A 27,435-nucleotide genomic window follows, 5' to 3' on the forward strand; every position below is an offset into this window, starting at 1 on the left:
CATGTGGAAGAACTAAGATGAGCTTTCCTAAACCTCTAACCAATCGTTCTTGGTCAGCCACCCTGTGGGACACATCCTGTGATTTCTCTGTTTGGATTCAGATACTCCCCATCATTCTAATAGGGAAGAGGCAGAATTCTCATTACTTGAACCCACAATGTGGGGACCATTCAGACAAAGTCAGCCTCCACCAAATAGACTCTCTGAAAATAGAGAGGAGGGGAGACAAGGATTTCTCAGTACATGTGCACCTCCCACCTCTAATCTGAATGTTCTCTCCCTTTTCAATTGTGCCTCCCCTCCAGCTTCATCCACTTCTGAGGGAAATCCAATTTACCAACAGTGCTGGGGAGGATGTTTCCTTCCATGAAACGAGATTCCATATGGCACACTACGATATCCACAACATTGTGAACTTTCCTGCTGGATTTCGGTTGCTGATTAAAATCGGGGAGTTTTCCTCTGAGAGTAAACATGATCAAAGCTTGGTCCTCAATGAAGAAATGATAGAATGGCCTGTTGCATTCATGGAGGTGTGAATTCATGGGAATATTGGATACCTACAGAGGGTCTGAGGAGAGTCTGAGAGGATATTATGTGTGAGACTTTAAATAAGCATTCAGTTCCCATTTCACATCTTGGCTCCAAAAGATATGGTATTGCTTACACATATATGAGCCAGTGTGTATTAGAAGTGCACATTTGTATTAGATACTGTTGTTTTTATTCTGGGCATATTTATGCATCCAAAGGTTGAGTGACTAGAAAGAGCAATGTTAAGGAATAGAGATAGAGATCAATATGTAGACATAAAATTACTAAATGCACATCTACACAAATTCCAAAATTTTATTTCAACCTTTTTATTTATATAACGTGAAAAAACTTCATGTATTAGATATATATTTATAAGCATAGTGATATTTTAATCATATGGTGAGAGTCAATATTATGTTTTGATGCAGTATGAATACAAATAAATTATGAGTGGACTTATCCATCATGTATTTGTAGAAACTATTCCCATTTTCTATATTTTCATTGTGTTTGCCAATCAGTTCGGTTTTTCTTCTGAATAGCACCTCTTAGCTGTGATAAAAAATTTTATCATTATTGTGCTGTTTAAATACTCCAGACAATTTTGTTATTGTTTTATATAGCTGCTGTACATTATATTACAAATCTTTGGTAATCTAGAATTGTTGCTCTCCCTGGGTCTAGAAGTCCAGAAGTAGATCAATGCACAATCCATGGTTTATAACATTCCTCACCATTTCTGTGTGGGCTTGTCTTTTCCTAGGTAGTTATTCAGAACTGTACCTAGTCATTTTGATTTTTTGATATTTTTTCTGGCATGTAAAATCTACTCAATCAAGCAAAGAAGCATGTAAAGTAGTCTCAGACATACACATTCTCAAAATAATTACCACATTAAAAGCTGAATGGAAAAGATTTCACAGGAAGCAATTCAAGAAAGAAAGAAATGCTTAGCATAGATGTGGTTATGAATGAAATTAAAGTGATCAGGTACCTCATAATATTTGCTAGACAGCTGATAAACCAGGGATGAGAATCATAGAAACTCCAAATTGGATGTCTAGGTAAAATCAAGGAGATACAGATCAGGGAGGGCATAGTGATGACCTTGGGGGTGATGAGGCAAATAGAGTCATCCTATCACAGTGCCTAATGACATATAAAACAATGACCATCACTTCTCTTCCCCCCTCAGACTCCTCAGTCTTTGTGTAGCCAGAGGTGTGGTCCAGGATTCAGGAAAATACCACAGGAAGGAAGACCTGTTTGCTGCTATACTTGTGTTGTTTGTCCAGAGAGAGACATTTCCAATCATACAGGTAAAAACCCTAGAACTGACCTATGAGGACTCCAGTCTCTGAACTCTCTCTTGATATAAAGGAAACCAAGAGTATTTGTATTGGGATCAGAGTGCCCTATTGTTCTCCATGCACACCTTCACTCACTCTTTCCATACCCTTGTTGTATGCTCACTATCACCATCTCATTATGTGTAAGCTGTTGTCTGGTGATGCTCATCCTCTCTAGTTCTACTCTGACACTGATTCTATCTGGCATCCTTCTTTCCCATCTGGTGCTGGAGGAGACTGTCTCATTCTGAGACCTAATGTCTAAACAAGAAATATAATATTTGTGTTTGTTAAGGCTCCCTTTGGATTTCTAAAGGGCTTGAAATCAAAACTTTTCCATACACAACTGATGAGCAGGGTTCTACTTCACATGAATTGTGATGGGAATACTGTATTATTTTCTGTGTTACATCTTTGACATTGTGCATGGTGTGCAGTACACATAACGAATGCCACCACTTTGTCCTTTGAATGTATATAATTTAGTAAGAGAACAAACAAGGTGAATATAGAGATACAGCATCCTAAAAATGATCCAACTGAGTAACCCAAAATCCTTTGCAAAAGGCCAACATTTAAGCAATGTTAAATATCAAAGCCAATTGTTTTGAGAAATGTGAAAATGTACTAAGTCTCATTGGTAAATAGTTTCACTATTCAATGTATAATAAATATATTTATAATAATTTGAATTCTTCTGAAAGGATATTTCAGTTCACATAATCTTAGCTCTAGAATTGTTTTCATTTCAGTTACTTAAAACAAGTTATATAGTTTCCAGTAAAAAGATGATAACAAAAAAAGACTTTAAGTTTTGTGAAAATAATCAACATGCAGTAAGTTAGTGAAAAAAGAAAATTAATGTGTCATACACTGACCCATTGTACAATGTACATTTGCATATGTGTGTCTAGTGCATCTCTGAGCCAGATGCCAGAAGCACCTACATATTCTATAAAAAGTAAAGGGTACACCTTGAAAAGAATTTTAGGAGAGAATTCCTCAAATTTTTATAGATGCTTATATTCTCTTTCTTTTTTTTCACAAATATGTTTATTTCTTCATTTCAATGTCAGTTACAGAGAGAGGGAGAGCATAACAGAGAGGGAGAAAACTGACAGAGAAGATCTTCCATCAGGTAGATTCATTCCCCAGATAGCTGTAATGGTCTGAACTGGGCCTGGCCAAAGCCAGAAACCAAGAGCTTCTTCCAGGTTTTGCAGAGGCACAAGTATTTGGCCTTCCTATGATGGTTTTCCAGGCACATTTGCACGGAGTTGGTTTAAAAGAGGAGCAGCCAGGACATGAACTGGTGCCTGTATGGGATGCCATCATCCCAGGCTGTGGCTTTTCCTCCTACATCACAACTTCAGTCCCTGAAGCTTGTATTCTTGCATGAACACCAAGGATAAAAACAGAGTAGGACTCTTACTGCAAGTGTAGTCCTACTAATACCATTCTTTTGCTTTTTTAAAAAAGATTTATTTTATTTGAAAATCAAAGATTCAGAGAACAGGAGAGAAAGAGAGAGAGCCTCAATGTAATTGCTCATGCCCCAGAGGAAAAGAATGGCCCAGGCTGGGCCAGGCAGAAGCCAGGAGCCAGGAGCTTCATTTGGGTTGTCCAGATGGCTGTGGGTGTCCCAATTACTTGGACCACCTTCTGCTGCTTTTTCTAGGTTATTTCCAGGGAGCTGGATTGGAAATTGATCAACTGGAACACAAAACAATGTCATATGGGATGCTGGCATTGCAGGTCGTGGCTTTACCTGTCATGCCACAACACTGACCCTATTTTTGTTTGTTTAATGGACATTTGATTAAAAGAAACATATTCACCAACTGGCCTGTATTTAATGACTTTTCTCATGCTGTAGCAGCAGAAGTGCATTACTTCAAGTGAGACAATGTGGTGCCCAATGTGGTGTTCACATGAGCTAAAAAGGTGAAAAAGCCATGCTTTCAGGTTAACAAGAGTGTGTTTCAGTGACATCATGAAAATACCACCTATGGCTATATTACCTCAGAAAGACAACCAGCTACAATTCTCTTACATTCAATCACAGTATCACAATATTTATATGGAAAGAATGAAAAGGTGAGTCCATGCAGGAAATTAGAGTACTGAAAAAATTTATAGAGGTCCCAGGAATCAGATATCATTTATATACGTCGTCAACATCTGAGGAAAAGTAAGAAAAACCTTAACACTGATGACCCCAGAAAAATATTCTAACCCATGTGAATCTAAGGCTCCTCCTGAGAAAGACACTGGGGACTGTAGAGAAGAGGGCTTGGAAGAATCTCATGCCCATATGAAATATAGGAAATTCATCATTCTATAGAAATTCAAACACTAAAAAAAAAAAAAAAACTCAGAGTGACAGAATGAGACCACAGAGCCCCATGTGCAAAGGAGCTTCCTTGAAAGACTTTCTTCCACAGGAGATAAGCATTCTCCCTTGGTCAGGAATGTAGAAATATCCTTTAGTGTTTCTTGGTATACATCAGAGCAGGATGGACTCACTATGACCCTTTTCCTGAACAGGGAAAAAGGAGCAAATTGTGAAATGGAAACGTGAATCTTGCTTTTCCCCACAGATGCAGAACAATGCATCCCGTGTGCAGATCACGAGTACCCAAACCTGGAGAGAAACCACTGCCTCCCGAAACTGGTGACCTTCTTAGGCTTTGAGGAATTTCTGGGGATGGCTCTGACCTGCATGGCTCTGTGCTTCTCTGTCCTCACAGCTGCCGTCCTCTGGGTCTTTGTGAAGCACCAAGACACTCCCATCGTCAAGGCCAATAACAGGACCCTCAGCTACATCCTACTCATTGCCCTCCTCCTGTGCTTCCTCTGCTCCTTACTCTTCCTTGGCCGTCCCAACACAGCCAACTGCCTCCTCCAGCAAATAGTATTTGGCCTTGTGTTCACAGTGGCTGTTTCCACCGTGCTGGCCAAGACCATCACTGTGATTCTTGCCTTCAAGGTTACAAAACCTGGAAGAACTATCAGGCAATTGCTGGTATCAGGAGCTTCTAACTCTGTCATTCCTATCTGTTTCCTGATCCAACTGGTTCTTTGTGGTATCTGGCTTGCGACTTCTCCTCCCTTTATTGACACAGATGCACACTCTGAGCATGGCCACATCATCCTGGTGTGCAACAAGGGTTCAGCCACTGCCTTCTACTGTGTCCTGGGCTACCTGGGCTCCTTGGCCCTGGCAAGCTTCACTGTGGCTTTCCTAGCCAGGAACCTGCCTGACACGTTCAATGAATCCAAGTTCCTGACATTCAGCATGCTGGTGTTCTGCAGTGTCTGGGTGACCTTCCTGCCTGTCTACCACAGCACCAAGGGGAAGGTCATGGTGGCCGTGGAGGTCTTCTCCATCTTGGCCTCCAGTGCGGGGCTCTTGGGCTGCATCTTCCTCCCCAAGTGCTACATTATTCTCTTAAGACCAGAAAGGAATTCTTTGAAAGGCTTAAAGAAAAGAGTAAGTTCTAAGGGATCCTAAAAATTTCCACTTGTTTTCCTGTCACATTTTCAGGGTTTAGGACCAAGAATGCAGGCTGAGTAGCAATCCAGATATATGAAGGAGCTAAAATGGATTTTTCCTTTATAAATGACTGGTTAGTTGGATGTTTAGCCTAGCAATCTGAGCTCATGGCATCTATTTCTGGCTCTGGTTTTGGCCCCTGACCTGGACTTTTGAGTCCTGGGGGCCCTCGGAAGGAAGTGGTGAATCTTCATGTAACTTGGCCCTGGCACCCATGTGAAAATCCAGGGTCTGACTCCCTGTTGTTGGTTGTAACCTCAGCCCAGGTACAAGCATTGGGGGTGTAGATGTGTGAAGCATCGAATAGGAGGTCTCTTGGTTTCTATCACTAACCTTCTGTTTCTCTACATCTCAGAGTTAGTAATGGAGTTTAGGGAAATTTTTAAATTGAGTAAAAATGAATCATGCTTTAAATGAAACCTCTGATGGCCATCAAGGCTACAACAGCAAGGTTATTTTTTAAAAAGATTATTTATTTATTAATTTGACATGTAGAATTACAGACAGTGAGAGGGAGAGACCAAGAGAAAGTTCATCCTTCCATTGGTTCACCCCACAAATGGCAGCTACTGGCGGAGCTAGCCTGATCCAAAGCCAAGAGCCAGGTGCTTCTTCTTTGTCTCCCATGTGGGTGCAGGGCTGAAGCACTTCGGCCATCCTCCACTGCCCTCCTGGGCCACAGCAGAGAACTGGACTGGAAGAGGAGCAACTGGGATTAGAACCCAGTGCCCATATGGGATTCTGGTGCCGCAGGTGGAGGACTAACCAAGTAAGCCACTGCGCCTGTCCCCAGCAATGTTATTTTATATTTAATAGCTATCCCTGAAATGGTGGAGACTGAATTAATTTCTATTTATTTATCAATGTGCAGACAATGTAAGTGTTCTTATTTGCTAAGACATCTGATTAACATGCTTCACATTCTGTTTGCCCTGGCTGTTGAATGTTTGTCATTTATTTGTTGGCATTGTGATTTAAGTGAGATTTCTTTCCTAGATACAGGAGGTGGTAGGTCATGCAGTATTCCACTGTGGGTATACCCTGTTTTCCAAAAAAATCTTAATAAATACTCATTGTTGAGCTATTTTGAAATGGTATCTTTATCACACATACATGGGATATTGATTTGCACATGTGAATGACTCAGTAACTATGTTCTTCAGTCAAAATACTGGTTATTTTATTCCCTTGTTTTAATTTTTCTTTTTCCAATAGCATATGGGGTCAGAATGCTGTGTGATTGATGTGAAATTCTTACAGCCAAATTGAAACATTTTTAAATTGTTCAAATCAGTTGGATTTATACATTCAGATTGTGCACACTGTGTTCACATTTGTGCAATAGTCTTCTCTGTGGATTGAATGCATCTTTATCACTCTATAAAAATTTCTGCATTAGTAGTCATTTTCTAACTCCCATGACCTCATATCATGCAACCAATCATCTCCTTCAGTTCCTTCCTTCCTTCCTTCCTTCCTCCCTTCCTTTCTCCCTTCCTTCCTTCCTTCCTTCCTTCCTTCCTTCCTTCCTTCCTTCCTTCCTCCCTTCCTTTCTTCCTTCCTTCCTTCCTTCCTTCCTTCCTTCCTTCCTTCCTTCCTTCCTTCCTTTCTTTCTCTCAAGGGAGTAGTGCACTCCCATTTTGATTATGGCCTTGTTTAAATAAGGTCAGAGTTTGTGAACTCTAGAGGCTTCCATAGCCTTGGCAGCTCATGGCAAATGTTTTGGGTGATCACCAATGTCATAAATAAGAGTATCAATTGTTAAATCAACAATAGGAGTCACTGTGCACTTGCTCCCCATGTAGGACCTCCATCCTTAATGTATTGTACTATGAGAATTAACAGTAAAATTAGTCTTTAAAGAGTACTTTATACTTTGTTTGTGTGCATGTCTGTGTGTGCAAACTGTTGAACTCTTTACTTAGTATAGAGTTGATCTTCTGTATATAAAGATAATTCAAAATGAATCTTGATGAAGAATGGGGTGGTAAAGGGAATAGGAGCAGGGATGGTTTGGGGATGGGAGGTCGGGTATGGGTGGAAGAACCACTATAATCCAACAGTTGTACTTTAGAAATTTATATTTATTAAATAAAAAGCTTTCTAGTCAGTATGTGGCATAGGAGTGTGGCTTCATTCAATTGGATCCAGATTCCAAATCCATCCACATTGCAGCATGCGTCTTTCATTCCTTTTTTTAAAGTGTAGTTTTCCATTTTACTGATTTTCATCATTCTTTTTTTTAGACAGGCAGAGCAGGCAGAGTTAGACAGAGAGAGAGAGAGAGAGAGAGAGAGAGAGAGAGAGAAAGGTCTTCCTTCCATTGGTTCACTTCCCAAATGGCTCTTACAGCTGGCGTGCCATGCTGATCAGGAACCAGGTGCTTCCTCCTGGTCTCCCATGTGGGTACAGGGCCCAAGAACTTGGGCCATCCTCCACTGCCTTGCTGGGCCACAGCAGAGAGCTGGACTGGAAGAGGAGCAACTGAGACTAGAACCTGGCGCCCATATGGAATGCCAGTGCTGCTGTCAGAGGATTATCCAAGTGAGCCATGGTGCCACCTTGATTTTCATCATTCTGCTTTGCAGTTTTATTTTCTTTTTTTCTTTTGCTGAACCTAATATTTGTTTTGTTATTTTTGTGATAACATAGTTTTAGTTTGCATTATATTCAAAGACTTAATGCTCCAACAAACAAAATGTTCAACAAATAAGCAAGAAGTCCATAGTTCTGCAAGAATATAGGCCAGGGCTATAAATACATGTTTTGGTCCAGGCATTCTGAACCATCTTCATTCTAGAAGGCTTCCTGGTCCTCGAAAATTTTCTTTCTTTGGTAACCTTTTAAAAATATGTGTTAGTGGCTGGCGCCATGGCTCAATAGGCTAATCCTCTGCCTGCAGCGCTGGCACACTGGGTTCTAGTCTTGGTTGGGGTACTGGATTCTGTCCCAGTTGCTCCTCTTCCAAAGGGACCAGTACGAACATGAGTTTCTCTCTCTCCGCTTACCTCTAAAAGGTGAGCAAAACAAAGAGCAGGTGCCATTTTGGTCATTCGTAAAAGCTGTGTGAACTTATGGCTGTGCCCGCCCACAGCCAAGCTGACTCTGGGTGTGTGTGTGAATTACTTCCCTTCTGAATAAAAAAAAAAAAAAAAGATTTACCACGCCTAACCTGGGAGTGTCACCTTTGGCACACCCTTAATCCTGAGGAACCAAACAGAGCTCTCTGGCCACACCCATCTCAAGCCTCTAAGGCTGCATCAAAGCAGACAGTCCACTTAATACAGGCATAGTATAACAAGAAAAAAAATACCACAGCTAGGGAAGAAGAATCCAAATAACTCCACAATGTCAAGCAACAAACGCAGAAACTGAGGAAACCAGAACAAGGAAGACATTATGACGCTCCCAAATGAACAAGACACCTCAAGCCAAGATTATGAAGACGATGAAATGGAATAAATGCAAGATACAGATTTCAAAAAATTAATAAGAACATTTAGAAGTTTCCAAAAACAAATGCTTGAGCTATATAAATCCTTAGTGGACAGGATAGAAAATCTTTCTTGTGAAAATGAAACTCAAGGAGGAGTCAAAATGAAAGGAAGAATCTAGTAGAACAGGAAAGCGTGATAGTGAGGAGAAATCAAAATGAAATGAAAAATTCAATACATCAAATGACAAACACATTAGAGAGTCTTAAAAACAGAATGGGTGAAGCAGAAGAGAATATCACACGTAGAAGGCAGAGCACAGGAAAGTATACAGTCAAACCAAAGAAAAGATGAGGAAATTAGAAATATAAAAACTATTATTGGGAATCTACAGATTAGAATTAAAAAACCCAACATTTGTGTTCAAGGAATTCGTGAAGGCATGGAGAGAGAGAAAGGATTAGAAGGCCTTTTTAGTGAGATACTAGCAGAGAACTTCCAGGGTTTGGTGAATGACAGAGACATCCAAGTACAGGAAGCTCATAAAAGCCCAAATAAATATGACCAAAAGAGATCCTCACCACGACACATTGTAATCAAACTCACCACAGTGAAACAGAAAGAAAAGATCCTAAAATGTGCAAGAGAGAAATGTCAGATTACTCTCAGAGGATCTCCAATTAGACTCACAGCTGACTTCTCATCAGAAACCCTACAGGATAGAAGGGAATGGCCAGATACAGCCAACGTATTAAGAGAAAAAAAAAAACTGCCAGCCCAGAATATTATATCCTGCAAAGCTCTCATTTGTGAATGAAGGTGAAATCAAGACCTTTCATAGCAAACAGAAATTGAAAGCATTTATTGCTACTCATCCAGCCCTGCAAAAGATGCTTAAAGATGTGCTACACACAGAAACACAGAAACACGATCATGAAACCTCACAGAAAAAGATCACAGGAAGTTCAAAGCATATATTAGAAAATATCTTCGGCAAATGGCAGGGCAAAGTTACTACTTATCAATAGTCACATTGGATGTTAACAGCTTTAACTGTCCATTTAAAAGACACAGATTGACTGACTGGGTTAAGGAACAAAACCCATGAATTTGTTACTTACAAGAAACACATCTTTCCAATAAAGATGTATATAGATTGGAAATGAAAGGCTGGAAAAAGATACAGCATGCCAACAGAAATGAAAAAAGAGCGGTCATAGCCATCTTAATATCAGACAAAATAAACTTTAACACAAAAACTGTTAAGAGAGACAAAGAGGGGCACTATATGATGATTAAGGGATTAATTAAACAGGAAAGTATAATGATTATCAATGTATATGCACCTAATTACATGGCATCATTTTATTTAAAAGATTTGTTAAGGGACTTAAAGGGAGACTTAGACTCCAATACAATAGTACTGGGGGACTTCAATACCCCACTCTCAGAAATAGACAGATCAACCAGACAGAAGATCAACAAGTATACAGAAGATTTAAATGACACTATAGCCCAAATGGATCTAACTGAAATACAGAACTTTTCATCCTACTCTTGAAGAATTTACATTCTTCTCAGTAGTACATGGAACCTACTCTAGGACTGACCACATACTAGGCCATAAAGCAAGTCTCAGCAAATTCAAAAGAATTAGAATCATACGATGCAGATTCTCAGACCATAAGGGAATGAAGTTGGAAATTAGAAACTTAGGAAACCCTAGAGCATATGCAAACACACAGAGGCTGAACAACATGCTCCTGAATGAACAATGGGTCATAGAAGAAATCAAAAGAGAAATCAGAAATCAGTGTTGAGAGGTAAGTTTATAGCAATAGCTGCCTACATCAAGAAATTGGAAAGGGACCAAATAGATGAGCTTTCACTGCACCTCAAGGATCTAGAAAAACTGCAGCAAACCAGACCCAAATCTAGTAGGAGAAGAGAAATATTTAAAATCAGAGAAGAAATCAATAGGATTGAATAAAAAAAATTACAAAAGATCAGCCAAATGAGGAGCTAATTTTTTTAAAAAATAAACAAAATTGACATCCCGTTGGCCCAACTAACTAAAAAAATAAAGGACACAAATCAATAAAAATCAGAGATGAAAAAGGAAATGTAACAACAGACACCACAGAAATAAAAAGAATCATCAGAAATTACTACAAGGACTTGTATGCCAGCAAACAGGGAAATCTATTAGAAATGGATAGATTCCTGGACACATGCACCTACCTTAATTGAACCAGGAAGACTTAGAAAACCTAAATAGACCCATAACTGAGACAGAAATTGAAACAGTAATAAAGGCCCTCCCTACAAATAAAAGCCCAGGACCAGAGGGATTCACTGCTGAATTCTACCAGACATTTAAAGAAGAACTAACTCCAATTCTCCTCAAACTACAGAACAATCGAAAAAGAGGGGATCCTCCCAAATTCTTTCTATGAAGCCAGCATCACCTTAATTTCTAAGCCAGAAAATGATGCAGCATTGAAGGAGAATTACAGACCAATATCCCTGATGAACCTAGATGCAAAAATCCTCAATAAAATTCTTGCCAATTGAATGCAACAACACATCAGAAAGATCATCCACCCAGACCAGGTGGTATTTATCCCTGGTATGCAGGGATGGTTCAATGTTTGCAAATCAATCAATACACCACATTAACAGACTGCAGAAGAAAAAAACATGTGAATATCTCAATAGGTGCAGAGAAAGCATTCGAAAAAAATACAACACCCTTTCATGATGAAAACTCTAAGCAAACTGGATATGGAAGGAACATTCCTCAATGCAATCAAAGCAATTTATAAAAACCCATGGCCAGCATCCTATTGAATGGGGTAAAGTTGGAAGCTGAGATTTGGTACCAGAGAGAGATGCCCACTCTCACCACTGCTATTCAATATAGTTATGGAAATTTTAGCCAGAGCCATCAGGCAAGAAAAAGAAATGAAAGGGATAAAAATTGGGAAGGAAGAACTCAAACTATTCCTCTTTGCAGATGATATGATTCATTATTAGGGGACCCAAAGAACTCTATTAAGAGACTATTGGCACTCATAGAAGAGTTGGGCAAAGTAGCAGGATATAAAAGCAATGTGCAAAAATCAACAGCCTTTGTATACACAGGCAATGCCACAGCTGAGAAAGAACTGCTAAGATCAATCCCATTCACAATAGCTACAAAAACAATCAAATACCTTGGAATAAACATAACCAAGGACGTTAAAGATCTCTATGATGAGAATTACGGAATCTTAAAGAAAGAAATAGAAGAAGATTCCAAAAAATGGAAAAATCTTCCATGCTCATGGATTGGAAGAATCAATATTATCAAAATGTCCATTCTCCCAAAAGCAATTTACAGATTCAATGCGATACCAATCAAGATACCAAAGACATTCTTCACAGATCTAGAAAAAATGATGCTGAAATTAATATGTAGCCACAGGAGACCTTCAATAGCTAAAGCAATCTTGTACAACTAAAAGGAAGCTGGAGGCATCACAATACCAGATTTCAGGACATACTACAGGGCAGTTGTGATCAAAACAGCATGGTACTGGTACAGAAATAGATGGATAGACCAATGGAACAGAATAGAAACACCAGAAATCAATCCAAACAACTATAGCCAACTTATATTTGATCAAGGATCTAAAACCAATCCCTGGAGTAAGGACAGTCTATTCAATAAATGGTGCTGGGAAAACTGGATTTCCACGTGCAGAAGCATGAAGCAAGACCCCTACCTTTCACCTTACAGAAAATTCCACTCAACATGGATTAAAGACCTAAATCTATGACCCGACACCATCAAATTATTAGAGAGCATTGGAGAAACTCTGCAAGATATAGGCACAGGGAAATACTTCTTGGAAAAGACCCAGGAGGCCCAGGCAATGAAAGCCAATATTAACTATTGGGATTGCATCAAATTGAGAAGTTCCTGTACTTCAAAAGAAACAGGGAAGTGAAGAGGCAACCGACAGAATGGGAAGAAATATTTGCAAACTATGCTATAGATAACGGATTAATAAAAAGAATCTACAAAGAAATCAAGAAACTCCACAACAACAAAACAAACAACCCACTTAAGAGATGGGCCAAGGACCTCAACAGACATTTTTCAAAAGAGGAAATTTAAATGGCTAAGAGGCACATGAAAAAATGTCCAAGATCACTAGCAATGGGGGAAATGCAAATGAAAACCACAATGAGGTTTAACCCCACTCCAGTTAGAATGGCTCACATACAGAAATCTTCCAAGAACAGATGCTACTTAGGATGTGGAGAAAAAGGGACACTAACCCGCTGTTGGTGGGAATGCAAACTGGTTAAGCCACTATGGAAGTCAGTCTGGAGATTCCTCAGAAAGCTGAATATAACGCTACCATTGAACCCAGCCATCCCACTCCTTGGAGTTTACCCAATGGAAATGAAATTGGCAAACAAAAAAGCTGTCTGCACATTAATGTTTATTGCAGCTCACTTCACAATAGATGTGGAACCAACCCAAATGCCCATCAACAGTAGACTGGATAAAGAAATTATGGGATATGTACTCTACCGAATACTATACAGAATACTATACAATGAAACCCAGTCATTTGCAACAAAATGTAGGAATCTGGAAAACATCATGCTGAGTGAAATAAGCCATCCCAGAGGGACAAATATCATATGTTCTCCCTGATTGGTGACAGCTAACCGAGCACCAACAAGGAAACCTGTTGAAGTGAAAGGGGCACTATGAGAAACAGTGACTTGATCAGCCCTTGTCCTGACTGTTGATGTACAATGTAATACTTTATCCATTTTAGTATTTTTTTGTTCTAGTTAATACTAGTGGTTGAACTCTATAATTAGCACACATTTAGTCTTAGGTATTGAAATTTAACTGTAAAGTGATCCCTGTTAAATAGAAGAGTAGGAATAAGAGAGGGAGGAGATGTACAATCTGGGATATGCTCAATCGGACTTGCCCCAAATGGTAGAGTTAGAAACTTACCTGTCGCGTCCCTCGACCAGCAAGGAAGACACGACCCGAACTCTTCTTCCAGCAGTTTATTCAGGAACCTCTTTCACACTTCTACTACTGCGCCCTTTTCTCTCCCCTCCCTCTTATAGCCATCCGCGCACCAATCAAAAGCAGCCAAGTGGCAAGCATTGATTGGTACAGCAATGCGGAAGCTGGAAGGGAGCTCAAACATCTCCTTATTAGGAGATGTTTGTTTCTTGCCAGTCCTTCCGGGGGAAAGGAGTCGGCGCCATCTTTAGGGCGCCGTGCAATGGCTCCCCACAGTTCCCCCTTTTTGTTTTAGAACCAGGCATCTAAGGATTACAGGAGAAGGTAGGGGTCTGTCCCCCACTGCCAGGCATCCACCTGGAACAGCATCCTTTTCGCGGGGGTGGGATCTGGGATGCCAACCCACATGCAGACAGACTTGCCTTCCAGAGAACGTAATGGCTCGTTCTCTCTGCAGTGCTTTGCCTCGCACCCTGCACCCATGCCTAGCATTCAAGGAAGGCCAGCCATGCTTGTGGCGATTGTCCAGCCTCAAGGGCATAAAAGGCTTGAGCTATCATGGCCAATTCCCGCCAATGAGCTGTCCTCATCCTGCACAAACACCACAGGCAAAATAACACAGCAAGTAACAGCAACCCCGTCAAAGCTCCAAGTCCCACCCACTCCTTCAGGCTGGAGACAGCTGGATCTGGGATGACAGTCCAGATGCGAAGGAGACATCCACACACGTGGAGTTGATGGTGACCACGGCAAGGCGCAGTTGCTCCAAGGTGTAGTCAAATTCCGCGGACCAATTCGGCATCGGCTTTGGGAATACTGATAGAATCCCCCATCTCTGCTCTGCCAGTGTCCGCTGCATTTGAGGCAGAAGTATCAAAAGCAACAGCAGGATTCTCCTCGTGGCAGACCCGCCTGACCGCTCGCTCCGGAACCCACACCGGGTCATGTTGATCCTGTGGAAAAACACAAACAGCACCTCGTGCCCATGCCAGCACGGGATCAGGGCCACGCCACTGGCCCGTCAAGAGATCTTTCCATTTTACCAACCCTCTACTTGGGTTTCCTTGTTGCTGATGCCTGTCCGCGGCTGAGTGCCCATGCACATCCAAATTTAAAAAAATTAATTGTAAATAAGACTAAGGCAATTCTCTCTCTCGGGGTGCAGCTATAACCAACTCCCCCTTTTTGTTTTAAAAGATATTCTTTCAGTGTGCGGTGTGCTCACTCAATTATGCCCTGGCCCTGAGGATTGTATGGCAATCCATGGACAAGTTGAACCTCCATTTTTTGGCAATAGGTGGTAAAGGTTTGAGATGTATAGGCCGGGCCATTATCAGTTTTTAGCACCTGGGGTTTCCCCCAGGCGGCCCATGCATCCAGACAATGAGCAATCACCTGATGTGTAGATTCACCACTGAGGGGAGAGGCATACATAATGCCTGAGCACGTGTCCACTGAGACATGAACATATTTCAATTTCCCAAATTCCGATACATGGGTCACATCCATCTGCCATACTCTCCCAGGCAGTAACCCTCTAGGGTTTACGCCAACACTAGGTTGTGCACGAGTAACAGCACAGTCAGCGCAATCAAGTACAATCTGTCTGGCATCTGCGCGGGAAAGATGAAATTTCTGCTGCAAAGCGCGCGCGTTGACATGAAAAGATTGATGGAAAGCTTTAGCAGCCTCTGCGGAAGTAGTAAAAAAGATGAATTCCTGTCTAGTACACAGATCTACTCGCGCATTGCCTTCACATAAAGGACCAGGCATGCCTGTGTGGGCTCTAATATGCTGAGCAAAAAAGGGATTTTTCCGTGACCAAAGCAACTGCTGGGCTATATGTAATAGGGATGCAATTGGGCTAGAAGGTTTAATCGGCCCTGCGGTTTCCAATATCTTTAATGCGTTCACCACATATAAGGAATCTGACAACAAATTAAAGGCAAAAGAGCACTGCTTAAGGACCTCAATAACTATTTTTAACTCCACAACTTGAGGTGAGCCTGGCTGAAACTGATGAAATACCGGGTCATTACCCTCTACCATATAAACCCCACAGCCTGTTTTTGACCCATCCGTAAATATATTTGGAGCACCTAGTAATGGCTCAGCGGCTGTAATTTTTGGAAATACTACCGGATGTTCTTTAAAGAATTGTAACAATGGACTTTTTGGTAAATGATTGTCTATAAAGCCTGGGAACCCACAGCGAAACACTGCCCAATCATCTAAAAGAGCACATAGGACGTTGACTTGTTTGGCATCATAAGGAACAATCACTTCACACGGCAATTTTCCAAAATATTGTAAACATTGTTGCAAACCCTCCAGTGCTAGCTTTGCCACCGCTGCCGGATAATACTCAATAGACTTGGCTGGAGAGCTCCTTGGATGTATCCATAAAAGCAGACCTTCCTGCCATACTAGCCCTGTAGGTTGACTAAGCGTTGGGAGAATGCATAATGACAATGGCAGATTTTCATTCATTCTGCATAAGAATGCCTCCTGTAATTTCTTTTCTACCTTCTCTAGGGCCTCCCTGGCCTCCGGAGTTAAGCACCGCGGTGAGTCCAACGCCGAATCACCATGCAAAATGACATAAAGTGGCTTAAGTTCATAATTGGGAAGATTCAAATAACCCCTAACCCAATTTATATCTCCTAATAATCTCTGAAAATCATTTAAAGTCTTTAAACTATCTTTGCGCAATTCCACCTTTTGAGGAACAATTTGAGTACTAGTTATGCGGGATCCCAGATAAGTTGCAATGCTTCCTTTTTGAACCTTTTCAGGGGCAATAAATAACTTCTTACTTTCTAACAACTGAATCAAATATGCAAAGCCATCATCTAATACGAATTCGTCTTTTGCTGCTAAGAGGATGTCATCCATGTAATGGATGCATTTTAGGGAAGAAAATCTCTTATGTAAAGGCCCAATTGCTTGACCCACGAATAGCTGACACATTGTGGGGCTGTTAGCCATGCCCTGTGGAAGCACAACCCATTCATACCTCTGGTCAGGCTGCTCATGATTGCACACCGGCAAGGTAAAGGCAAACCTTTCACAATCCTTTGTATGTAGGGGTATGGAGAAGAAACAGTCTTTAATATCTATTATTATTATGGGCCATCCCTGTGGAAGTGTAGATAGAAGAGGCAGCCCACGTTGCACAGGCCCCATGACCTGCATCTGCATATTAATAACTCTCAAGTCATGTAGCAACCGCCACTTCCCTGATTTCTTTTTTATTACAAAAATAGGAGTATTCCAAGGTGATACAGAGGGTCTAATGTGTCCTAAATTCAATTGTTCTTGAATCAATTGCTGCGCTGTGACCAATTTGTCTGAGGACAGAGGCCACTGAGGAACCCACACTGGGTCCTTTTGCTTCCAAGTAATGGGAATACCTTCCTCAGCGGCCCCTATGAAAAACCCAGCCCTTGGCGAGAAGGCCTCTGCACTACTTCAGTGGGCTCATTTCTTCCTTGTAAGAATTTTCCTATTCCATAATTTGGATGGTGTCCCATATCCTTCATCAATTTTTGAGAAACACGGGAGTATTCATTACTTAATTTATAGTTCATGTCTTTCAAAAGGTCTCGGCCCCATAAAGAGATAGGTAAATCCAAAACATAAGGTTGCACCGTGCCTGAATGTCCCTCTGCATCCTCCCAGTGCAGCATTACTGCGCTCATCTCAGGAGTTTCTGAATATCCCAGTCCCCGAAGGGATTATGAGGATGCCTGCTTAGGCCACTTTGGAGGCCAATCCTTGGAGGCGATGATACTACGGTCTGCACCTGTGTCTAGTAGGCCAAGAATGTCCTTTCCATTTATTTTTATCTTTAAGGTTGGTCTCTGGTCTAGTTCTAAAGACAAGAAGGTACAATCTACGCCTGTGGATCCAAAGCCTTCACTTCCTCGTTGTTTCTTTGATGCACTGAACTGCAAATGCTTGCTAGGAAGGATTACAAGTTGTGCAATCCTATCTCCTGGATTAATAGCTGTTATACCTCTAGCCTTGATGGCTATCTTGTTAACTTGTTCATATACTGCATGTGGGTAACCTGTCTGCTGGTTAGCGAATCTCCCTATGCCTAGCAGCATATCTCTGTCCCAATGCGGATTCCCTGCCGCTGCATTTTCTGCCGCTTGTTCATTGGCAAAGTCAATCAGGAAAGCTCTGAAGTCTAAGTATTGTCCTGGTGACAATGCGGCACGAGCCAACCCGCTCCAGTCATTTGGAGTCATGCAGTATCTTTGAAGATTTTCTACTTGAGCCAGCGTGAAAGAGCCGCTGATGCCATAGGCTCTTACTGACTCCGCTAGTGATTTGATTATCTTTATGTCGAGGGGTTCCTCGTACCTCTGCCCTTGTGGATCTTGGAAGACAGGATAGGCACTTAACAACTCTGCACCAACCTGTTTCCAGACTCCCGGACAGAAAGTCCGCCCTCTTTCTTGCGCGGATAGAGGCTCATACTGAGGAGGAGAGGCTTCAGGCTCCTCCCCTAAGTTCCCCTGGAAAGTACCATGCTTAAGTTCCTTTTTTCCTTTTAATTGCAACTTCCTCATTTGCCGATTTAATTCCTGTACTTGCTTTATATCAGACTCTTTGTTATCGCCACACTCTTCAGACTCACTGCTGCTTTCTGAGCTACTTTCTGCACTAGAACTACTTACTAAGGAGGGGCTGCGCAACTCAGAAAGATTGGGGTACAGTTTTTTCCTAGTTCTTTTCCGACTCTCCTTCAAAGTTTTCCCTTTTTCTCCGGCAGCTCTCTCGGAGCGCTCTTCCTGAAGCTCCTCCAAGGCAGCTTGACCGCTCAGAATAGCTTCACTACACTGCTCATCCTCGAGGCATGCTTGCACTAACTTCCATATTGGTCTCACTCCCCCTTCAAGATTACCCTGTTCAAATGCAAAATCCAAATCCCTGCCTAGTTTGCCCCATGAAGGGATAGTAAGGCTTCCCGAAACCCCATACCAGGGTGCAATGGTATCGCAGTTACGTAAAAACCTATGCAACGTACTAGGCTTAAGTTTCAAACCATTTTCCCGAAGCAGTGCATTCAGCGCCAGAAAAATTTGATGGGACTGTGAATTACCCATCATCAAAAATTGCGCTCTTTCCCTGGCCACGGGTCAGAGCTCCTTCTGCTTTTGTTGCAGAACTTCCTCTGCTTTAATCGCAGAACTACCCTCCCGCTATTATCACAGGACTGCCCGCTCTTATCGCGGATCCCCACCTTATTTTCCTGGGGGACTTACCAGCGCTGCCCTGACTGCAGGAAGTTCTGAGTTCGCGTTCGAGATGTTCCCCGTATGGGCCACCAGTTGTCGCGTCCCTCGACCAGCAAGGAAGACACGACCCGAACTCTTCTTCCAGCAGTTTATTCAGGAACCTCTTTCACACTTCTACTACTGCGCCCTTTTCTCTCCCCTCCCTCTTATAGCCATCCGCGCACCAATCAAAAGCAGCCAAGTGGCAAGCATTGATTGGTACAGCAATGCAGAAGCTGGAAGGGAGCTCAAACATCTCCTAATAAGGAGATGTTATTAGGAGATGTTTGTTTCTCACCAGTCCTTCCAGGGGAAAGGAGCCGGCGCCATCTTTAGGGCGCCGTGCAATGGCTCCCCACACTTACCAGGGGATTGCATTACAATCCCATCAAGATTGCATGTACTGAGTCCATCTCACTAGTCCAAGTGATCAATTTTAGTTCACAATTGATCACACTGATAGGTCTAAGAGTCAAAGGGATCACACAAATGAGACTAGTGTCTGCGAATACTAACTGATAGAATAATAAAGGAAGAGAATGATCCAACATGAGAAGTGGGTTACACAGCAGACTCATAGAATGGCAGATGTCCTAAACAGCACTCTAGCCTCAGAATAAACCCTTAAGGCATTCAGATCTGGCTGAAGATCCCATGAGAGTATTACAGGCATGGAAAGGCAAGACACTCTGGCAAAAAAAAAAAAAAAAAAAAAAAAAAAAAAAAAAAAAAAAAACCTAAATGAAAGATCTCTGCAAGTGGGATCCCATTGGAAAAAACAGTGCCATCAAAGAAGGAGGTACCTTTCTCTGAAGGGAGGAGAAAACTTCCACTTTGACTATGACCTTGTCTAAATAAGATCGAAGTTGGCGAACTCAAAAGGCTTCCATAGCCTTGGCAACTCTTGATTAGATCCTAGGGAGATTACTGACGCCATAAACAAGAGTGTCAAATTGTTAAGTCAACAACCGGAGTCACTGTGTAATTCCTCCTCATGTGGGATCTCCATCCTTAATGTGTTTTCCACTGTGAATTAATGCTATAACTGTACTGAAAGAGTATTTTCACTTTATGTTCTGTGTGGGTGCGAACTGATAAAATCTTTACTTAATATATACTAAATTGATCTGTATATAAAGATAATTGAAAACGAATCTTGATTTGAATGGAATGGATAGGGAGTGGGAGATGGGATGGGTGCAAGTGGGAGCAAAGGTATGGGGGGGAGCCATTGTAATCCATAAACTGTATATTGGAAATTTATATTTACTAAATAAAAGTTTTAAAAAATAGTAAGTTTGCCCTTCCATTTTCCCAAAGATATTTCTAATATATGCTTTGAACTTCCTGTGATCTTTTCCTGGGATGTGTTCTTCCTTGACCTTCTTTCATACTGATGGCTGTGTTTCTGTGTGTAATACATCTTTAAGCATCTTTTGCAGGGCTGGACGAGTGGTGACATATTCTTTCAATTTGTTTGCTATGAAAGGTCTTGATTTCACCTTCATTCACAAATGAGAGCTTTGCAGGATATAATATTCTGGGCTGGCAGTTTTTTTTTTTTTTTCTCTTAATACGTTGGCTGTATCTGGCCATTCCCTTGTATCCTGTAGGGTTTCTGATAAGAAGTCTGCTGTGAGTCTAATTGGAGATCCTCTGAGAGTAATCTGACATTTCTCTCTTGCACATTTTAGAATTTTTTCTTTATGTTTCATTGTGGTGAGTTTGATTACAATGTGTCATGGTGAGGATCTCTTTTGGTCATGTTTACTGGGGGTTCTATGAGCTTCCTGTACTTGTATGTCTCTGTCCCTCTTCATACCGTGGATGTTTTCAGTTAGTATCTCACTAAAAAGGCCTTCTAATCCTTTCTCTCTCTCTATGCCTTCACGAACTCCTAGAACCCGAATGTTGGGTTTTTAAGTTCTAATCTGTAGATTCCCAAGAATATTTTTTAGATTTCGAATTTCCTCTCCTTTTCTTTGGTTTGACTGTATACTTTCCTGTGCTCTGTCTTCTAAGTCTGATATTCTTTTTCTACTTCACTGACTCTGTTTTTAAGGCTCTCATATGCGTTTGTCATTTGATCTATTGTATTCCTCATTTCATTTTGCTTTCTCTTCAATATCACCATTTCTGTTCTACTAGATTCTTCTTTCATTTTGATTTCTCCTTAAGGTTTCATTTTTTTTACTGTGTTTTTTTAAAAAAATTTTGTATTTATATTTTATTTAATGAACATAAATTTCCAAAGTACAGCTTATGGATTACAATAGCTTCCCCCACCATAACTTCCCTCCCACCCACTTGAGAGAGATTTTCTATCCTGTCCAGTAAGGATTTATGTAGCTCAAGCATTTGTTTTTGAGAATTTCTAAATGTTTTTATGATAAATGTTTTGAAACCCATATCTTGCATCCCTTCTATCTCATCATCTTCATAATCTTGAATTGGAGTGTCATGTTCATTTGGGGGCATCATAATGTCTTCATTGTTCTTGTTTCCTCAGTTTCTGTGTTTGTTGCTTGGCATTGTGGAGATATTATTTGGTTTCTTCATTTTTTTCCTTGCTGTGGTGGCTTTTCTCGTTATACTTTGACTCTAGATTAAGCAGACTGTCTGCTTTTGGTGGATCTTTGGAGGCCTGTGATGGGTGTGGCCAAAGAGCTCTGTTCAGTTCTTCAGGGTTAAGGGTGTATCAAAGTTGACACACCCATTTTTGGTATGGTAAATCTTTCTTTCTTTCTCTCTCTCTCTCTCTCTCTCTCTCTCACTTTTTATTCGGAAGTGAAGTAATTCCACACAGCTGAACTATTCTCCTTGATGGCAGTCAGTGTCTGAGCACTGGCCCCAGCTGGTATAATAATCATCTGCTTTGTCCCAAGAACCACACAAAGGATCTGTGCAGTCCTCAGTGTAAGCTCAGATTCCCCTGCAATCTCCCACTGGTTTGCCAAGGTTACCGAGTTTGTGCATCTCCCACTGAGTACTCACATCTCAGGCACTCCATGAGTTCCTTCACACACCCTCAGTTCATAAGCTCCACACATTCACTAGATTGTACCCTCCTGTTATTTCTCCCCACCAGAGTCAGGTTTTTTGTTTGGCTGAGGGTGGTTGCAGCCCTGAAGTTGGGCAGCTGTTACATATGTCCAAAATGGCACCTGCTGTTTGTTTTGCTCACCTTTGTAAAGTTATTGGAGAGAGAGAATCGTGTCCATACCGGTCTCCCCCTTTTTTCCCTCTCTAGTTAGCCTGGTGAACTTCCCCCAAGGGGCTTCAAGCCTCGTACCCTCTAGGCTCTTCCTGCTGCTTTCCCACCAGTGTCCCAGGCTACTGAGGTTTTGCCTTACCTTCCTTTCCAGTGCTGGTGCATAGACTAGGCGGCTGGGTACCCGAGCCATGGGCGCCTATGCCCTCCACATAGGTCCACCGTGTCCCACTGGTTCCAGACATGTTTCCTTTGCAGTTTTTTTCCCTTAACTCTTCCCTGAAACTACAGTATCTCCACTTTTATTAAACTATCTTTTCCCGGACTATCAGTGCGCTCCCTACATCTTCCACCATCTTTGAGCACATCCAAGAAATATTTTTTCATAATGCTATGTTCTTAATTTGGGTGTTGGTTATGAGTGTGTTCAAATGAACAAAACTCATTTATCTGTAGATTTATGTGCAATTCTTAGCATATATAGCATTTTAAAATGCTTTTATCATGTCACATAGCAAGAAGTGTATTTTAAAATGTTCCATATCAAATCCTCCTCACAAAGATAACAATTACAGATATATCTATGTCCAGTGTGTTGTGAAAGAATCCACTTTCCATTGTACCTGATCATGCTAATTTCAACATGAAAACATGGTCATGTGGTACTGCAATAAAAATAACTGAGGATGCAAACAGATGTTCAACGCATGTCCTCTTCTGGGAGATGTTACCTGCCATGGAAGAATCCTAGGTTGAGCTGCAACTCCTGTAGATCCTTTTTCTATTTGCTCTGAAAGCATCTTATGGAGGGCATGGGCCACTGCATACACAGCATTGTAGATGAAATAGCTGGAGTCAGATATGGTCAGCATGTCAATGTGTCCTGGGAAAAACTCAAAGGAAGCATTTGGTGGGCAGACTCCAATTGTTCCACAAAGTGACCCATGTGGTAAGCAGTGAAAAGCATGAAGCCATAGTTGACTGAGGAAGAAATCTTCTGGGTAGTGGGAAGGGTCCACTGTCTTGACAAAGTGGTTGAGGCCAGGGATTTCCCCCTTGTGGTGTGAAAATGAGAAGCCTCCATGAAAAGAGTGCAGCATGTTGTGTGTCTCCTTCAAAATATCCCACCTTGCAGCCATGATCCACACCTTCCCCAGGGTTAAATAGAATTCACTTAGAAATTCCATGATATGGAGGCTCCATACATCACCATATAGAATATGCACATTTGCTGATGAAATTCAAAGCCCTGCTGGGGAGGATATTTCCATTTCTTCATACTTTGACTTAGTGTCTGGGAGCTTTATTATATTGGCCATTCAGTCACCTTTGTTTATCATCTCGGTTTCAATATCCTCAAGGAAATTCTCTCCTTTCATATCATTAGATACAAAGATCGCCACCCAAATCCAGCCAAAATGTAGCAGCAAGGAGAGCATTCCACAGGCCAGAGAGCTGTCACTGGTGGCCCTCTGACAGAGTGATGGTAACTTTTTTCTATCACTTAGCATGGGATCGAAAGAGCCATATGTGATCTGAATGGAAAGAAAACCACCATGATCTGACTTTTGTGGGATATGAGTTTTCTGTTTTGGCAAGTGAGAATAAAAAGTGATTTCCAGAGTGGACATGACCATGTTCTATCATCTAGGTTCAGAGAAGACCAAGCTTCAGTGCCTATTGCTTTAGGAGGAGAAATGTAAATATTTATTCATAGAATGAAAGTTGTAAGATATCCAAGTATCTTCATTTCCAGTTGTGGGGAGAAGGCGGCATGGATTTTGGATTCAGAATTACCAGGACATTGGTCTTCCCACCTCTCACCCCATATCACATGTGGAGAACAGCTCTCACTGCAACTGGTATTAGATGTTACCTCAGGGACAAGCAACTGTTTCATGTGTTGATCTCTTAATACTTTGAATTTCATTTGTTTTCAGAGCATAACTTAAATTGTTTTGAAGAATACAATCACCTACCATCTCTGAGTTTTTGAAAATTGCTTTTCAAACCAGAATTCCCCTATGCTATTGCACTCTGAGTTTGTTGGTAATGTGTGCAGAACACTACCTGTTTCAAGTGGGTCTCCTTTCAGAATCCTGGAATTGCGAATGCAGCCCCTGGTAGTTGCTTGATTGGTCATGTGATTGGGTTCCTGACACCTACTTGGGAGATTTGAATTGAGTGCTAGACTCTGAGGCTTCACCACAGTTAGTCAGCACCAGCACCAAAGTTTGTATTTGGTGACTAAACCAGTGAATGTGTGTACACTGCCTGCCTCTCTTTGTTTCTCAGGCAATCAAACACACACTAAGATTTAAATCTCTGAGTTTCACATGCAAAGTGAACTGGGAACCCTGTGAAGGAATCTGCTGAATGTGACGAGGTCAGGATTGGGCATAGGAAGAGGGTGAAATCTCATCTAAGTATAACTGAGGCCCAAATACTCCTTAATGATCTTTGGGACTGTCATCATTTCAGTGGGTTTCCAAATGGAAAATTCAGGACAAGATCTTTATATCCCCACATCTAACATGGAGTCATCCTAGGACATCTCTGTGCTGTGGATATTTCCTGTCAATAGTCAGCAATCAACAGTCCAAGCAGATGGGGATGCATACATCTGCCCTAGACAGGGATCTCAGATGAGGCTCTCAGGATCCACTGCTCCTTCTCTTTCTCACAGCCCAAGGAATTCTGTGGAATCTGTTTAAACTAATAGTAGTATAAGTGCAACTGGCTTCCACATGACCCTTGCATTAGATGTGACAGATCTGGTGGGAGATGGAAATATTTCTCACCAGAAGTCACAACCCATTTACCTGTGGGGTTTTGTACAGCTCCAGCATTGTTCCAAGTACAGCCTAAAATGCTGATGTGGTTCAAGCAGTGATGGCAAAATGTCTCCCTTGTGCCTAGCAGATGTAGTTAGGGATGAGATGATGATTTCCAGTCAGCCAGTGCAGAGTGCTTCTCAGGGTAAACTGACCACTGGTAACAGAATTGTAGAGTTGGAAACCCAGGGTCAGGTTGGGGAGTAGCTGGGTGTCCTTATTGTTCTCCTGGATGGCAAAATGGAAGGCCAGCCCATATAGGTAGTTCTTCCACAGCCATCTAAAGAGAGGGGCGACAGCCGGGAGAAGTGTGAGAACAAGGATTTCAGAGCAACAACGGAACTATGTTTTTCAGACTTTCATTCAGCGGTGCCTCAGCTCTGGCATATGGAGGAGGTTTGAGTGAGGTTCCAATGGCTCAAGAAGATCATGGAATGGCCCATGGACTCCTCTGAAGGAAACGGTGTCCATGATCACACTCACCTTCCCGAGTCCTTCAGGAAAGCCTTGGTGTGTGCCAACATGGGATTTCACTTCTACTTAGGGATGGAACCCAAGAGGGAAGCATTTTTTTTCAGTACCTTCTGAAATAGTTGAACACATCTGACCTGTCAGTTATCCAAGGGTTTGGGAGCATCTGTAATCTATTCACCAAAGGGATTTTCATGAGCCCTTTCTGTAATTTTCCCATATAATATACTAACACTCACAGAGGTAATTTCATTCAATTATGTTTGCTTTTTCATTCAGAACATCAATATGTCAGAATATTCACAACATTCACTTCTTATTCACTGTTTTCTTCAAGCACTGAATTCTATTTTATCATATCACATTTGAGTCTTGAACATTCTCATTTTTCTACATACCTTAAGCAAAAGTATGAGTCTTGGTATTTCATAATAGCTCTCAAATGTTTCATGTCCAAGAGAGTAGATGTTTTGTTTTCTCACAATGGATACTTTTGCTCCTCTTCCTAGGAAATTTTTCTTATTTTTATATTTCATCCATAATTTGAGAGTTAAGGAAGTTCATACTTGTCAATAGATTACGTGGGATATAATAAGTCTATGTAATCATCTGCTGTTGGGGTGCATTGATTCACATGTTTAAATGTTGAAGTAGAGAGATTGTCATTTTATTGTGTTAAATTCAGGAAATAATTTTATACCATTTCTAAAAGTCAGTATTGATTTTATGTTAAGTGCATTTTTCTTAGTTTCACAGTTTTCTATTAGTCTTACATGCAGAATTTGAAATTCTGAGATTTTGCCTAAAATAGTCAAATTTTGTTTCTTTTCCTTAAACAGTTGAGGAAAAAAATCTTTTTACTTCAGAAGTAGCATTTACTTTTAGTTTCCTAAGTAGATCTATCAAAAAATGTGCTTCTGAAATCTGTTCAATACTTCATTTTACTTGTTGTAATGATACATTAAGGGCATTACATTGAGATGTTTCTTGCTTTTAATAATTTTGCTTAATTGCAGTTAATTTCCCTGAAAAGGTCATTTTTATCCACTGCTGGGTTACTTACAGCACTTGCTGTCAGCTGCATGCTGATGGATTTAATTCTTCTTTTTCCAAATACAAGGCAGCCCAGTGTTTCCTTCAGACCCTGCACAAAGTTTGTAGAAAATATGCAGAGATCTTAAGTATCAAAGGTATATGTACAGATAAACTTATGAACCACATGCCACTCCAAAACCAAATCTTTACCAATGGTCTTAACTCAACTTTCCAGCATCTACATTAAACTGCGATCAGGTAATAAAGTAGAGAACTCTCCAAACTATTTCTGAGAACCCCATAACCTTGAAAAAAAATTAGGATATAAGAAATGATTTTCCTTTGATTACACTAGGTATTCTTGATGCTATATTACAAAACACATGGCACATGAAGCAGTCTAGAGGGGTGTGATTTGATGCAGCATACATGTTTTGAAATATGGCCCTGTCTCACAAAGAAGTGCATAAAATTGCTTATGTGTCAAACATTTTTTAACTTTAATTTAATGAATATAAATTTCCAAAGTACAGCTTATGGATTACAATGGCTTCCCCCCATAACTTCCCTCGCACCCACAACCCTCCCCTTTCCCTCTCCCTCCCCCTTCCATTCACATCAAGATTCATTTCCAATTCTCTTTATATACAGAAGATCAGTTTAGCATACATTAAGT

The 27,435-nt window shown here is 41.1% G+C and overlaps 1 protein-coding gene across 1 annotated transcript; it reads left to right on the forward strand.

Moving 5' to 3' along the window:
• Positions 1-383: 383 nt before the first annotated feature.
• LOC138847811 (vomeronasal type-2 receptor 116-like) lies at positions 384-6,711 on the forward strand. Its single transcript, XM_089315540.1, has 4 exons — positions 384-533; positions 1,301-1,316; positions 4,487-5,379; positions 6,658-6,711. The coding sequence occupies exons 1-4, from the start codon at positions 384-386 to the stop codon at positions 6,709-6,711; spliced, it is 1,113 nt and encodes a 370-aa protein (XP_089171666.1).
• The last annotated feature ends 20,724 nt before the right edge of the window (positions 6,712-27,435 follow it).

The sequence above is a fragment of the Oryctolagus cuniculus genome, chromosome 16 (assembly GCF_051225735.1).
Source record: "Oryctolagus cuniculus isolate XC-2025 breed Fujian yellow rabbit chromosome 16, ASM5122573v1, whole genome shotgun sequence".
NCBI classification, from domain to species: domain Eukaryota; kingdom Metazoa; phylum Chordata; class Mammalia; order Lagomorpha; family Leporidae; genus Oryctolagus; species Oryctolagus cuniculus.